At 25.6% G+C, this 16,948-nt stretch overlaps 1 protein-coding gene across 2 annotated transcripts in view; it reads right to left on the bottom strand.

Annotated features, from left to right (window-relative positions):
- Window positions 1-8,700: 8,700 nt before the first annotated feature.
- Window positions 8,701-16,948, bottom strand: part of LOC145844554 (neurobeachin-like protein 1) — a 53,909-nt gene continuing 45,661 nt past the window's right edge. For both annotated transcript variants that reach the window (XM_082951952.1, XM_082951953.1), the window contains 9 exons: window positions 15,197-15,335; window positions 14,788-14,860; window positions 13,985-14,096; window positions 13,531-13,703; window positions 13,161-13,243; window positions 11,034-11,174; window positions 10,495-10,656; window positions 9,874-10,022; window positions 8,701-8,928 (listed from right to left, as the gene is read on the bottom strand). In XM_082951952.1, coding sequence (XP_082808078.1) covers window positions 8,802-8,928; window positions 9,874-10,022; window positions 10,495-10,656; window positions 11,034-11,174; window positions 13,161-13,243; window positions 13,531-13,703; window positions 13,985-14,096; window positions 14,788-14,860; window positions 15,197-15,335 — 1,159 coding nt within the window. In that variant the 3' untranslated portion in view covers window positions 8,701-8,801. The remainder of the gene's footprint in view (window positions 8,929-9,873; window positions 10,023-10,494; window positions 10,657-11,033; window positions 11,175-13,160; window positions 13,244-13,530; window positions 13,704-13,984; window positions 14,097-14,787; window positions 14,861-15,196; window positions 15,336-16,948) is intronic.

Here is a 16,948-nt window from a genome sequence, read left to right as displayed (position 1 = left end):
TCTAAATTACTGTGTTTTACAAAGTATTTTAATTTTTTCCACTGTGGGAGTTTTTGTATTAAGAAATTAAATGAGTGTTTTATAAAAACAAAAAAATTATTTTTAAGCTGGAAGTATTTTTAGATTAAAGCTTAGTTATTAGCTTTTTCTAAAATACAGTAATTAATAACATGAAGTTAAAACTTTAAAGTCAGTTTGCTTAAAAAAAAAGATAGCTATAGATTAGATTTGTTTGAAAAATAACAAAGCCTTCATATATGATAATAAGTAAATATAATAATTGGTTTTTTGATGATAATTATAAGTAAGACATGTAGAACTTAAGCTAAAAAAGTTATTTTTTTGAAAACCAAAATTAATTCAACAAGTTTTACTTGAGTAATTCAATTTTGATGAGCTTGTTATTATGGAACTAATGATAATTGTTTATAGTTTATGGAATAAAATAGTTTAATAGCAAAATATATAAAATAAAGAACTAGATGAAAGGAACAGTTAACAATAAGAATGTAAAATGTTTAGACAAGTTAAATAAGTTCTTAATTTAGCTTCTATGCAGTTTACTAGCTTTCAACGCAGGAAGTGATTATGTAAAGAGAAGCTTACTTTGTAAGTTCTTAGAAATTAAACAAGTTTTTGTAGAAACGAGTTGTTGATTAATTTTAAGAAACTTTTGTAAAAAGAAAAGAGACTTAAAAATTGTTCTTACTTAACTGTAAAACTAGATGTTTTTTTCTACGTACAATAGTTGTTTAATGAAAAATTAATATTTGAGTAGATGAACTATTTCAATGTTTTTTGCCTCATGCACCTTTGCAACTTATCGCCCCTGACTTCTAAAATAACTATTTTTGAGAAAACTTGCTATACATAATTGCAAATAAATAAGTGTGTTTACAAGAATTTAAAAATAGAACATTTTAGAGTTGAGAATTGTATTTTGGCGCTATTAACAAATAAATAGGATAATTGTCGATTTATATATCTTTGTGAAATGTTTTTAAAGTGGAAATGTGTCTTTATTAGCATCTGAAACAATAAGTTATACTATCACAACGCATAAACTACAATGAAAGTCAAAATTGACAAGTAAAGCTTATCTGAAAAACATTCATGTGCTATCAGCAAATATATAACTAACACTTTAACTGATTATTGAACGATTATTAGTAAAATTTGAAGAATAAGTTTTGAATTTTCAAACAGTTTGCTAAGCGTACAAAAATAAATTGGTTAAACTTATTTGTTTTATATATATTAGACGGTTTATACTACGATCTTTAAATTACTAGCTATGCACTTTAATTCCAAATTATTTTTTTATTAATAGTGATTTTATTTAAAGTTTTTTACCTCTCTATATTAGTTTCTGCATGAAATAAACTTTGATCCAATACTGTTTATTTGCCAAAGCTTTTTGATATGATTTTAAACTGGTAACAAGAATAAAACAAGAAATCGTTAAGTTTTGTAAAAGTATTCTTGATTTATTTTAGTATAAACGTTCTTTGCAGGCGTCGTAGTTTTTGTAACTTTATATTTAAAAATAAGTATTAAGAAAAGTATTCAATTTATTTTCAACAAACATCGCTTCTCTATGTTTTACTAGCAAAGTTCTAAGTAATTTTTATAAAACAGATGTTAGTACTAAATGGTTTAAGTGTTTTTATTCAAATATGAAATAAAATGAAGTTTAGACTGGAAAAACTTAATGTTTTGTAAGAATAAATTATTGGATTATTAACAAAAGTTATTTCTTTGTAAATTAACAGATAAATATATAAAATTTTTACACAAGTTTATTTTTAGTATAAATAAAAAACTAAGGCTATAAATTAGACCAACTATAAGAGCTATAAGTATGTAAAGTTCCTTTTTTTAATTTTAAAGAAGATCATTTTCAAAAGTTAAAACAAGACTTATATATACTACGGGGGTTTGGTACAAGTTTTCTTAGTACATTAAGCGAATAACTTCGTTTAACAAATTTTCAAATCGATAAAAAATAAATCTACCTCAGAATTAAAAAAAATGAATCAAAATTGTTAATAAATGAATGGATTTTACCATCTCTAAATTAACTCAAAAGAGAAAATATAACAAAGTAATTTCTTGAAATATATATAATTTATTTAATATTCGTTAAACATTTTTACACATCACGTCACTAAATCGATTTGGTGAAAATATTTGGATAAAAATTCGATTTAGACTAAAACTTTTTAATTTTTTTTTTGTTAACATAGAGTGGTGGTTTATTGAACAAAAACAAAAAATTGCTCAAAATTTTTTGGTTCAAGGACATGGATACGCAAAAAGACCTCTCGGTCATCGAGTTGCATAATCAATTTTATCAAAATTAGAAAAATGAGGCAATTAAACTTTACAATTTTAAATAAGCTGTTTGATTAACGTTTAAATATGATAGCAATCATATTATATATCTTCTAAACTATGGTAATATTTTATTTTAATAATGACATTTTGGACTTAGGAAATAAAAAATTACATAAGCTAACTTATTTTACACTTTTCTTCTTTTGCATTGCTTTTTCACAGCAATAAATATTAAACGCACTAGTGTACAATTAATATTTGGTATATTTTCTTTTACTGAACCTTAATAACTCAAATAAGAGTTTAATATATTTACTATAGTTTCGCCAAAACTTTTCTTAATGGTTTTGTTTAAAAAAAACTGAATATTTACTTAATAATTAGTGTATGTTATACTTTGAATCAAAATTTAACATAACCTGAAATAAATTATATAACAGGTTTCACAACTGATTTAACTTTATTATCAGATTAGTTTACTAGATGGATATATCTATATTAAAAAATTAAAACGTTGGAAATTTACTAATTATTTTAAGAGCTATATAACTTAATAAAACTTCCCATCTATAAAATTTAATCATTAAGTATTTAAGTAGATTGGATGTTTAATGCATTTTGATATAAAACCCATTTTTGATGTATTCTAACTTTTATTTAATTTTATGAATGACTTTTTTAATCTTTTTGGTCAAGCATAAAAAGTATGCTTAGCTTTCGTAAAATATAGCTTACCTTAGTGGGAATTTTAATAATTACGTTTTAGAACTATGCTCACAATCATGATAGCTGTAATAACTACATATAACTTTCATTAAACATAGTCGTTATGAGCCTAAAAACATAAACACTAACTTGTACTGGGTTTATGCATAGTTTGGCATCTATGAGCTATGACTTATAAACCTTTAGATTTTTTCAGATTTGGCCTGTTTTAAGGAGATCTTGAAAATTTTAGTTTACTACTGTGCTCACAACCATGTCAGTAAAAATAGCCATCTAATTTTTTTATTAGATATAATAACTATAGACCTACAAAACATAAATACTAGTTTGAGCAACAAAACAGAAACAAGATAAGTTTTAAAGCGGAGGTCGGCAAATTACTGCCATTTAAGCATAAAAATCCGGTCATTGAAAATCATAACAATTGTGCAAAACAGTTGAAATATTATTTTTTTTTCAAATTTAACCTGTAACTAATTTATTTTTTTTAAACAGCAATTTTCATTTAATAGTTGGTACAATTATGCCTCAAGTAAGTTTTTTTTTACTATAATTCTGTAAATATAATTTATACTTAGTAAATCTTTTCTAATATCTAACAGACAAACAGTTTTAGTAGTTTATTATTTACATTCTTTTAATTATTTTTTTTAATTTTGTTTAATAAAAGTACAACATTTTAAAGCAGGGACTTATTTTTAAACTAAAAATAAGTAATGATATTTACAATCATAATATTGTTATTATCTTTATAGTTTCAGTCAAACTTTTTTTTCCAAGAGTATAAAACTATAGTGTAACTGCAAAATCGTGTCAAGTAGAAATGTATTCGATGTAAACTATTTTAGAATTGAACATTTTTGGCCGTTCAGAGCTATACCATATACTTGAATACAGACATCTTTATAAAGTAATTAAAACTATAATTGCCTCTATATTAACAACTTAAATTATACTATCACAACCCTCAAACTACATAAAATTGAAATGTAAAAGTTTATCTAAAACATATTTATAAGCTATCAGCAAAAACATTACTTACATTGAGGCTGTTATTAGCAAAAGACAAAGTTTTATTTTTTCAATTTGTTCACTTACTGTAAACAGTTGCTAATCGTTTTGTGTAATATTAGACGGTTTGTACCATCTTCAAAAATTAAGTACGCCATGAAATTACAAATCGTTAATAAGTTTCATTTTTGTTCTTACTTATTCAATTTTTATTAAAAGTTTTTCAAAAATTAGTTTGTTACGTCACTAAACTAATTTGCAGCATATAACAAACTTTTATCTTAAACTGATTACCTGGCAAAGATTTTTAATATGACTATAAACTGGCTATCAGAAGAATAAAGTCAAAATTCGCTAAACTGTAAAAAGATCTTCTTGATTTATCATATAAAGCAGCAGTCGTTTTTTTTTAAAGTTTAAAAATAAAAACAACACTATCAACGTTTTGTCGCATTTTAAACTAACGTCGTTTCTCCGTGTTTAACTAGCAAAGTTATAAGCTTTTTTTTATAAAACATAATAGCACTAAATTGAAGTTAGCAAATGTCAAAGAACAAGCTTTATTTTTCTAAATAATTAACTTAGTGCAACGCAGTTGCTTATGGATTAATGTTTTGTGTAGTATAAGACGGGTTAAACCGTCTCCAAAATGTACGCTTTGAAAATTCAAGTTAATTGTAAATGTAATTAAAAATTGTACTTTATACAATTTTTATCAAAAGATTTTCAAAACTAGTATGTTACGTCACTAAATTAATTAGGTGCATAAAATAAATTATAATCTAAAACTTGTTATTTGGCAAAGCTTTTTAGTATGAACAAAATTTGGTTACCAGAAGAACAAAAGTCTTTAAAACTTTTAAAGATATTCTTGATCTATTCATAAGAAGTCCTTAGCAGCTGTCGTATTTTTGAAAGTTTAAATAAAAAATAAGAACAACAATATTACCAAAAGTACTCAATTTTTATAAAACTAACGTTTCTCCGTGTTTAACTAGCGAAGTTTCAAGTTTTTTTTTTTATAAAACATAATAGCACTAAATAATATTGATATTATATTACACCAAACTTGTTTCGTTCGGTTCTTTTATTAGCAAATAATAATTTTTTAACATATGTTTTATAAATGTTTAGCTATATATGTAATACTTGTTTATTATTTTAGCACCATTAATTATAGTTAAATTTCGGTTTAACTTTAAATTTTACGAATAAACACTAAAATACGTTGTTTTTTCTCATTTATTAAAACCAAAAACAATTGTGGAGCCAGGTATTTGTTTTACCATCACATTTGCCTCCGAAAATTATTTTTAATGTATAGAAAAAAAAAACTTCAAAGATGATTAAAACAAACACTCAGTAAAATAACTTTTACATACATCTTTTTAATCTGAAGTGTTGCTCGTACCTTTTTTTTAATTATAAACTTAATTGGGAAGATCTAAGTTATAAGTTGATATATACGGACATTATTTTTACTATGTTAATGAAAACCTTCTTATAAAGTAATGTTATTGAAAGTAAACTAAAAATTACTTCTGCTTAATAGACAGATTAAACCAGGGGTAGTCAACGTTTAAGTTGGTGGGCCAGATGTAAAAAATAAGTCCTTGGCTGTCTGGAACATTTAAAATTTCTTTTAGTTCAAGAAAATTACTAATTAACCCATTTCATTTCCATAAACAGCTACTTTTTTTACTACTACAACTTTTAGTGTAAGTTTCAATTATCTAGTAAATCATATAACTTTCTTTTTTTTGCTTTTTTTGTCAAATCCCAGAAGAAGTATATTTTGATTAAAAGTTTGGTTTAGCAGACTTTACAAGCTTGCGGGCCGCAGTTTTACTTTTGTGGCCCGAGATCCATTTAATTTTTCAAACATTGGCGGGCCGTACGTTGCCCAGCCCTAGATTAAACCACCATGGCTTTATTAGGGTTATAAAGAAATAATTCCTTGCAGGCCTCAACGTACATTTTAATTATAGAAAGTTACTAAATTATCCAGGTCATCCCTTCAACTACAATTTCTGTGTGGCTTGTTTTTCTATTATGCCTACTAGTGTAAGTTTGAAATCAAGTAAATCATGTACTTTACTTTAATGTACCTAATTTAAAATTCCAGAACAACTAGATTAAGTTTTAAATCTTGCTTTAGCAGACCAGGTTTACATGCTCGCGGGCCACAATTTATTTTTTTGTGGATTCCACTTAATTTTTTAAACATTGGCGGGCCGTACATTGCCCACCCCTAGATTAAATTACCAGATCACTTTTAAGGTTGTAAAAAAAGTTGTTGCGGACCACAGCATGTTTGAATTTTTTCTACTTAAAAACTTTAAGTTTATAATAAAATAGACTCGAAAAAGCCATACAGTATTTATTTCTTAGCATAATCACTATGTCATAAACTTAAATATTATGTAACAACTTGTTTTTATTTTTGGTATTTAAACTAGTTTTTTTAAGCTTTGCGCATTAAAAGCTTGATAAATGAACTTATTTTTTATCTTCAATCACCTCTCGCGAATCTACGCACATTGTATCCACAGCAAAAATGCGTAACTAAACGAGAGGTAGCAAATAGACTTACTATATTGGCTGTTTTCTTACATTAAATTTCAATGAATACAGTTTAAGGACTTTGCCATTTATTTTGTTTACAGAAGCACTTCTAATCCAAGTTGTACATATATGTGAAAAGTTTTAGTGAAAATTGTTATAAAAGGCATTTTTTTATACTTTGTTCACTTAACTTTATTAAGTTATACTTTATTTTTTTAAAATATATACCTGGTATTTTATAACTTAATTTTTTTTGTACTTGCATAAAGTCTTATCACACAAAGTTATTTTGAGATGTTAAAACGTTTTATAAGTTGTTCTTTAGTAAAAAAGACTATTAACAATACTTTACTGTATCAAAATAAGTTTTTTAGAACGTTTAAAAACGTTTTAATGATAAACAAACTTAGTAGAAAAAACAAAAATTTTGCATTTTTGACTCAGTATTAGTAAAACAAATCGTATAAGGGCTTTACAAAAAACTTAACATTATAAAATATATATTAGTGAACGATATTTATCAGCAACAAAAGTTTAACTATTTATAATCATTCAAAAAAAAGAAGTTTGTAAACTTTATACTTAATCTTTTATAAGTTAAGTTCAACCTAAAAACTTAAAAAAAAAACATTATTAAGGCAAAGTGGTAGATATGTCTTTACTAGAAAAACATTTTATAAACACTTATTTATAATTCAATTTATTTTGTTTAATAAACTTTAATAAAATTTAATAAAATTCAAAACTTTTTTAACTTTAATCACATGAGTCACGTATTTGTTTTACAAAATATTATATTTAATTTTGTATTAATCAAATAAAAAAAACTATTTAACAAAATTAGTCATCATATTTGAAGTCAGTATTATTAAAGCTTAACAATTAATTTTTTCAAATATACAACGATTATTTATTATTAATGATTAAAACTATAAAATTGCAAATTAATAATTTTAAAACGTTCTAGTTGTTATTATTTAGCTCTAATTATAAATTAACAAGTTAAAAACTGTTTTTATTTTATTGCACTAAGTAAACTTATTTGATGTTTAGAATAAATAGAATAAAGTTGTACGTTGCACACAATGAAAAATAATAAAACACGTAAATATTATAAAAAGAATATTTTCTACTTAAAAAAACAAAACAAAACTGCATAAATATAATATCAGGCAAAAATAAAAACATCTATATATGAAATTAACTAAATTTACGAATAAAAAACTTGGAAGCTCTAATAAGGCAAATAATAAAATTTAAACAGTAGATTAACTTTTACAAAATAGAATTTCGCATTTAGTTGTTTACAAAAATTATAAATATAGAACTATGTTACTTTAAAGTAAAACAAAAAAACATTCAAACTTTTGCATTAAAATTGAAAGAAAACAGTTTTTTGGTTTCTTATAGATTTTAAAAACAGCTTTAAACAGAAACTGAAGTGTTGAACTTAATTTTAATATAAAAAGAGTAAAACTAAAAAATTTGACTATTTAAATTTATGAATTGTAGAAGTCAAAAAAAAAACAGCACTTTTAAAAACTATACTAGCGTATAAAAAAGTAATGTATTCTTCTTGAGATGGTGATAAATATTTAAAAACACGTAAACTTTCACAATTTGAACTATTAAAACATATCTTATGTTGGTCAAAAACAAAACTTTCACATAACAACAAATAATCTTAAGAACAAAAATGTTCTAAATCCAGATTCAATAAAACTAATCAAAAAAAAATTTGTAAAAAAATAATCCAAAGTTTAAGGATTAAAAGTTAAAACTTTGCAAATTTCTTTTTAAATACCCATACGTTAATTAAAAAATTGATAAAATACACTACCTGTTGGCATGTATATTTATTTATCAGTGTTAAAACTTTTAAATTATTTAGACAACTCAAGAAATCATAAAGTTTAATCATAGTGTACAATAGCATATTAATTAAGAACTAAAATTATTACTAAGCATACTAAGAACATTAAGAAACTCTGGGTATATATACATACCAAACATTTATCCAAAATTATGAACAATAATAGATTACCTCATAAATTCTTCTTATCATAATAAATTTGTCAACAATTTTCAACTAAACACTTGACATCTAACTAATTCAGTTGGAAATATGGACAATAGATCGTTTTTATTTTTTCTTATTTTTTTCAGTTAGAATTATGAATAATGACTAATTTTCCATCCTTCAAAGTAGCTAACAAGTGTGAATTGTGTTTTGTGATGAAAATACAAGACACTTCCATTTGTAACATTTGCCTCCCCACTTCACTGAAACTGGAAAAAAAAATCATTTATTGTAAAACTAGTAACAATATCACGAGTTAATCTTAGAAGCATTTGTGTTACTACTTCACTGAAACTGAAATAAAATAAACTTAGCATAAAGTATTGAAAAAACACAAATTAGTTAACTTAATTTGTCTGCCTACTTTTCTGTATAAATATCAATTCTCATTTTCAAGTTAAACACTTAGTTTGAAAAGAATAACTTTTGATTTTTTTTACAGTGTATGAACCAGAATTAAAAAATAATTATAAATTGTTAAAGCTCCTTGTTAATACGTCTGATTTGATTATAAATTTAAAATGTAAAAAGAAAACTTTATAAAAAAGTATATTCTAAATAAAATTATATTTAATATATATCTACTAATTTGTCTTATTTTCATAAAAGTAGAAAAGTTTGATATGTTTTGATAGTGGCCAAGTGGCCCTACTTAGCAAGATACTCAGGGGGCCATGAGCAGCAAAGGTGCCACAAGGGGGGCCATGAGGTCATAATTTGAAACTTACACTGGATATTCTGGAGTTGTTGATAAAAAAGTAAAAAAAAAGGTCTTAGGCATTTTTCATGGTAGTTTATAAGTAATCTTGGTACAAGGGGGCCATAGCGTTTTAATTTCTTTAAAGGGGGCAATTTGAAAAAAAAGTTTGGGAAACCCTGAATTACATGTAGTATTAAATTTGGACAAAATATTTTAATAAACTATTAAAACCTGTCGAGTCGTTATATTTGCACGGCAAAAATATACAGAATGTTTAAGTTTTTCAAAATTTATAAATTTTATACAAAAATAATCAAACGTAATGAAAATAATGATCTAAACTTGATGAGTTTTACTAAATATACCATGGTGCATAAAATTCAACTTTTTTTTAAATTGATAAATTTTATATGAAATATATTCAAACATAATAAATAAAAATATATAATCAAACCTGTTGAGTTGTCTTATTTGTACAAGACCACTGGATTCACCAGTTACCAAATAATCACCAGAAATCTGCATGCAACTCAGCCGTGATTCCAAACAATCTAGTGCTAAGTGCTCACCGTTGATAGAGTATAAGTGCAGAAAGTGTTTCAGCTGGAAAAATATAAATTAATATTGAATGAACAAAAAATACCGATAACACTCCATTGATTGAATATTTTGAAAAAAAAAGTGACAACAAACAAAATATATATTGAGTATAAGCTATTAGTTTAGATGTAATGACAAAAATGCTGTGGCTAATAATTTAAAAATAAATAAATAAATAAAGTTATTTTTAGAATTTTATAATCCACACACTAGGAACTCGCAGGGTCTAGATCTTTTTTACATCTAAATATTCAAAGTTTTTAGACTTTAGATGACAAAATTTTCAACACAACTAACTGAATTTAATATTTTTTTAATTTGATAATTTCAACTGCAGATTGTTAAAAAAAAAGTTAGTAAAAAAAAATCTCAAAGAGTCGGATGCAGCAAGATTTCTCCAAAATATAATCATATTTAGTGTTACAACAATTTTAAATTATTATTTATAAATATAATTTTATTAATAAAAACAAACTTTTTCGTCTTTGTTCTTGCAGCAGGCGTGTACAACAATCTTTCCGTCGTTGCTCATAGCAACAGTGGGCACTGTGACGTAATTGTTCGGTGACGTAATAATCGGGTTGATCGTTCTGACGTAGTGACCCTTCCTGACAGTGTGAATTATGCAAGTTCCGTCCTAAATATTATAATAATTAATTTCAATGCTGAAAACATAAGAACATCAAATTTAGTACTAATTACCACAATTGAAATGTTAATAAATAGTACTAATACTAAATTACAAATAAAAACAAATATTGGAGACAATGCTACATCTAGTCGTATGCTAATTTTAAAATAAAATGTACAAAAATAAACAGTTAAATTGTTAAAATGAAAGCTAACATTGAAACTGTATCAGACAACACATATTTCAATATTTGTTTCAACAACATAGTAACTAAATCAAAAATAAAAACTAATAATAAAAAATAAGTTATTAATTTTGAAAGTGTAAAAGCTTCACAATTCATTAAAACAATAAATAAAAACAATAAACAAAATCAAACTAACATTAGAACTGCTAAGTGCAACATCCAATTCGGTGTTTATTACCACTGACGTCACTACATTCTCGTGTCCGTGCAATATGTGAACTGGCCGGGCGTTTAACTGACTCGCTGAAGACAGACCCCCGCCCCCGCTTTGTTGCAACTAATTAATTTGTTTGTATTAACTATAAGGTATACTTCAACTTTGTTGTAATTATGAAATACGAGTAAAAATATCTAAAAATTGTTCTTTTGATGGCTTAAAATAGTTTACTTAAAACTAATAGTAAATATAATTTAATAAAATAATTTATCGCTCTGCTTAATAGAGCAGTATTGCAGTAATGTTTATAATATCTTTAAAAGGTGGGTGTCATTTTTAAACGAGGGGACAATTTTGCACGAGGATACATTTTTTCACTAGGAGACACAATTTCACGAAAATCACTTATGCACGAGGAGACACTTTTGCACAAAATTATATCATAAAGTTTTTCTGTTTTGTTTATATCGAGATTTATTTCGTACTTTACACGGGTGCGTTGACCCTGCGTCCAAAAGTGACACTCGTGCAAAAGTGACCCTTTCCCGTCTTGAGATGAAAAAACAATGTGTTATGGCTGAAACACAAAAAGTATTGGTGAATATTTGGACATTTTATCAAATTTATAATTTGACGAGCGTGAACTTGGCTTGAATTGATTTTTTAGTAATTTTTTTAACCAAACTTTAAAACCAATTATTTTCAAATTCTTTAATGATAACTTGGAAATTTTTCTTTAACTAAAGAAGGTTCTTTTGCTTTGCTTTTCACAATAATTTCCATCGAATTGGGGTTTGACTTTTGTAGTGGGGACCCTTTAAAAACTTTGAGTTTTTTTCTTTTTTTTTTAGTTTTACAAGTTTTTCTCCGAAATCAATAATTTTTTTTCAAATTTTTTTTACATACTTATTAAACTAAGTTTGAACTTGAATTTTTTTTATTTTTAATTGTTTTTTTTTACACCATAAGCCTAAATAATTTTTTTATAAAAATTCGAATTGTGCACGATTTTTAGGTTTATAGACTTTTATGCAAAAATATTTTTTTTTATAATTTTTATTTTTAACAGACTTGTATAGTCAAGTTTCATGATTTAATTATACTTTTTTCCCAATTAACTATTGCATTTAGAATATATGACCCATACAAGTTTTACCTAAACTCTTAGCACTTAAGGAAGAAATTCCTCTAATAGCTTTGCTAAGAATTTAGGTAAATTTATATGGGTCATATATTATAAATGCAATAATAAACTGGGAAAAATATCACAACATCATAAAATATAACTATACAAGTCTGTTAAAAATAAAAATTATTAAAAAAATATTTTATTTTTGCATAAAAAGCTGTATATCTGAAAAACAAAAATCGTGCAAAATTGGAATTTTTCTGAAAAATTTATCTAGGCTTATGGTATAAAAAAAAATTGAAAAAAAAAAGTTAGAAGTTTAAACTTAGTCTAATAAGTATGTTAAAAAAAATTTGAAAAAAAAAAAAAATTTCGGAGAAAAACTTGTAAAATTATAAAAATAGAAAAAAACTCAAAATTTTTGAAGTACAAAAGTCAAACCCTAATTCGTTGGGAATTATTGTGAAAGGCAAAGTACGTTTTTTAGAATAAAAAAAAAGTTCCAAATTAGCACCAAAGAATTTGTAGTAAATTTTAAATTCAAAGTTTTAAAGTTTGGTTAAAAAAATATACAAAAAAAGCCATTCAAGCCAAGTTCACGCTCGTTATAAATTGATTTTCTTGAAAATGCTTAAACAGTTGCAATTAGAACTTTCTTCACTATTCATAAGAAGAGGGGACAAATATTAAACAAAATAAAAATAGAGAGCTATAAATAAAAACATTTTTTACATAACAATTAAGAATAATATTTAACTATTATGCAAGTGAATAAATATCATTTTTGCTTTACTACATAACTTAGTTTTAAATTTAAGTATATTTAATACGCTATAATTTCGAAATTTTATAGGTGGCATAAAAAATAAAAATATATTGCGATGTAATTTAAATCAATAAAGCCGAGTATACTTGTTTTTTTACCTTCATAATCAAACAAAATTAATATACATGTAATTAATTTAATACTCTTTTACCTTCCAAATAATGCAGGTTGTGTCGAAAGATCCGGACATCAGAAAGCTTCCGCCGTGGTCCAATGACAAACACGTCACAATGTCTGAAAAAAATAATTTTATGAAAAAAGTATGATCTGATATCAAACTTTTATGTATAAAGTTAGTTTTTCTTAAATACCTAATATCTGTTAGCTTATATATAAATTTCGTTTATAATTACACAAAGCTAAGCTTCAATTTTCACACAGCTGTTAATTTTTAAGGACCAAATAAAATTAAACAGACATGATTATAAATATACAATTTAACAACAAATTAAAAAATGTTTAGTTACAACATTAGCTATGAAACAAATTACAAGTAAAACTTATTTTATATTTCAACGCACCCAAATGCCTGTTCAAATTAGTGACGGGGCGTCCCCTAGTGGTCATGACCCTGATGCTGTTGTCCCAGTAACCAGCTATGATCAGCAATTTGGCGTCGTTAGTGACAACGAACACCTTGGAGGAGAATCGGAGGCCCGGCGAGAACAAACCTTTCACTGCTTTCCTGAGTTTCCTGAATAAAACAGTTTATTAAAAAAAAATAGCATATATTCAAACAATTTTTTTTATTTTTTGGACTGAAGAAATTCTTCACAGCTTTGCGCAGTTTTATAGAAAATTTATATTTAAACAGTATATATTTGAATATTTTTTTTAAACTTTTGGACTGAAGATAAAGTACGTTTAACTAAAAACTATCTATCAAATTCAAAAGTAATTCAAAAAACTAAAATTATTTGTACAAAATCTATTTTCCAAATCAACAGCCGTTAATTAATAAAAAAATAAACAAACGGCGAATTGATAGCGACATCTTTTTCAAAATTATTAATTTTATTCCAAGGCATCCACTTGTGGGTTCCAATGACTCCAGCCTCACTAACTGTTACCATCGTATCTGGCATACCTTTTAATATTTATTATACTTAAAACAGGCATTTATTATTAATCAGGTCAGGCATACCTAAAGCAACTAAATTTATTATATATATATATATTTACCTTGTGTTCAGGCATACCTTAAATATAATAATTATACATTATATTACATGCCTTTTGTTAATTCATAGCCAGGTCTGACATATACATGTACAAAAGTTTATCTAATAAATATATATTTTGTATATATACATGTTTTATTTATTTACCATACCTGACTGGATTAACCAGCGATTCTTAACCTGGGGTAAATTATTTTTACTACAAGTTATGTAATTAATGTTTATTAATTGTCTTTTCAATTTATAAGCTAGTATCTAAATGTACTATTTGTTAAGTTATATAGACTCTTTAAATTTTACAAGTTTTTATATTTTATAAGGTTGTTGTCACAGAAACCTGGTTGTAATTAAATATTTAATTTTCACATCTTTATTTAAGGTTAAAGTTCTAAAAATTAGCTTTTTTCCTCAAAACTAAATTTTAATGAGGGTAAACTTGTAATTACTTTCCAAAAAGGGGTAAAACATGATGAAAAAGTTAAGAACCGCTGGGATGAAAGAATTTAATTTATTAATTTATTATATTTATAATAATACATCTAACGGTAGATAAAAATACTAGTATCTATTATATTATTAATATGCATTTTGTTATACCTGACTGTATGAACGAATGCTGCTGACTTCTTGGAATTGTCACGAACACAAGCGGGTCCATTGGTGAAGTTATCTGGTGAAACTTGAGAGTACAAATATTTGTTTCGTTAGTAATTGTTTGTTAATTCAGTTTTAATGGTAATACTTTTGAACAAAACAATTTAGATATTAGTACTTATCTATAATGCAGTTTTATTAATAATTTATTGGTAAACTGTGATGCTTACTAAACTTTTTTTGGTTTATAAATACCTGATAATATTCTTTTAAAAATGAATACTAAGATTTTATTTTTGTATATATTTTACCGTTAGAATTTAACAACAAATATTTTTTATATTAACACAAATTAATGAAAGAATGCGATATCTACTTTAAGTTAAAAAAAACTCATCATACCACAACTCACCTGAGCAGCGTAACAAGTAAGTTTCTTGTCTTCTGCGAACACACTTCTGATTATGACGTCACTGTTGTTGATCGGTGACATCATCGCGTTGTAGAGTCGTTTCTTCCTACCTCCCACTTCCACCTCGCCTTTCTTCAACCTGTTATAAAGAATTTATGGGTGCAAATAAACTGGCTCGAGAAATATTTCTTTGATTGCTGAATCAAAAAATTCCGGAGTTTCTTTTAAAAATCTAAGACCTTTAGTACTAACCATGCACTTTTAATTTCACACGTTTTAAATTTTCCCTAACCTATTTTGTTGGTCTGTAACGGTACATCAAATGGTTTGTGAAACCGTTTTGTGTTTAAATCAAAATCTCAGAATGAGACGCATACAAACACTGATGCAATTTTATTACAGATTAGGTGAGGAGAAAATAAAGAGTAAAAACTCTTAAACTAATGTTGAATAAAGTTTATAACATGGATATATAAACCACAGAGAGTGGTGGGGAGAATCGTGCCACAGTAAAAATGTAATTCCAGAATAGATATTTATATTGTTTTTTGTGTTATATAGTTTTTATTTAAGAAAGTTTTATTCTCTTAAGTGTTTTTATAAATTTTAGTTCAAGCAGTTAATTTTCTTTCTAATTTAAACATTTCAAAATATAATTCTTTAGATTTAAATTGTGTATCAAGGTTTTAATAATATTCGAAAAAATCTCTAAAGCATAAAGTTTTTAATATTGTACATGGTTCTTTATTTTTCCTAATGTAATACAATATTCATTGTCATGCTTAGTTTGATAAAGAGTAACCCTAAGTAATAAATGATACCAATATTAGTTAATATTGTTTATAATAAAGGCTTAAAGTACATTGTGAGCACACCTACAACTACATGTTCGTAACAGGTCTTCTCCCAGTACACAACCAGAATAATGATGTATCAGTTGTAATTGCCTATTATAACTTCCTGCTTAAAAGTAAACCGCGTTTACAACAATTTTAACAACTCATTGGATCATTACGCATACAGTTGTAGTTTATCATTCACGTTACATTCTCAGGTTTTATGCAAGTGTTTGTTGCTTGTCTGCACATATAATTCAGTTGTTATTGTATGATCTGGTACACCGCGTTTTCAACGACATCAAGTTAGAACAGATTTTTAACTGATTTTCAGCCGCGTTGTAATCTGGTATCAGTATTTATATACTGAGTTTTGAAACTAACGTTTGTGGTTAAAAGTTTTCATGACTAAAGTAAAAAATTAATCGTAAAGCTTCCTAAAAAAGTTGCTAGTTCTAAAAATACAAATTAAATATATAAAAACATCTTTATAAAACAACAATAGTTTGTTATATTATGCCTTGTAACAATTTTTTATGCCATTATTTGTATAATACGAAATTCAATAATGCAAAATTAATGGTTAATTTACCTTGAAATTACAGAAATTGAGTTCATGCAAATCTATCTGTTGTGAGCAACTACAGCATTGAACTCTATCTAACAAATACTATTTTATAATAAAAAAAAACTTATTCTGTCATTATGACTTCTACCTATAGAATCCTTAATTGTTTTTAAATCTGACGAAATTCAAAGAACCATAATTTCAACTGTTTTACGGTTAGGTTACAACTCTTAATTATATAAACAATACTTATTTTTACTACAGTGGCTTTTGAGTTTCCAACTGTTTCATAAAACATCATAAAAATACCATGTGCAACATTTTTTTCCTTGGCACCAACCGATTTTG

The sequence above is a fragment of the Thalia democratica genome, chromosome 9 (genome assembly GCF_965202585.1).
Source record: "Thalia democratica chromosome 9, ktThaDemo2.hap1.1, whole genome shotgun sequence".
Lineage (NCBI taxonomy): Eukaryota > Metazoa > Chordata > Thaliacea > Salpida > Salpidae > Thalia > Thalia democratica.
The sequence above is the reverse complement of the archived record's forward strand: the minus strand, read 5'-3'. Positions and strand labels throughout refer to the sequence as shown.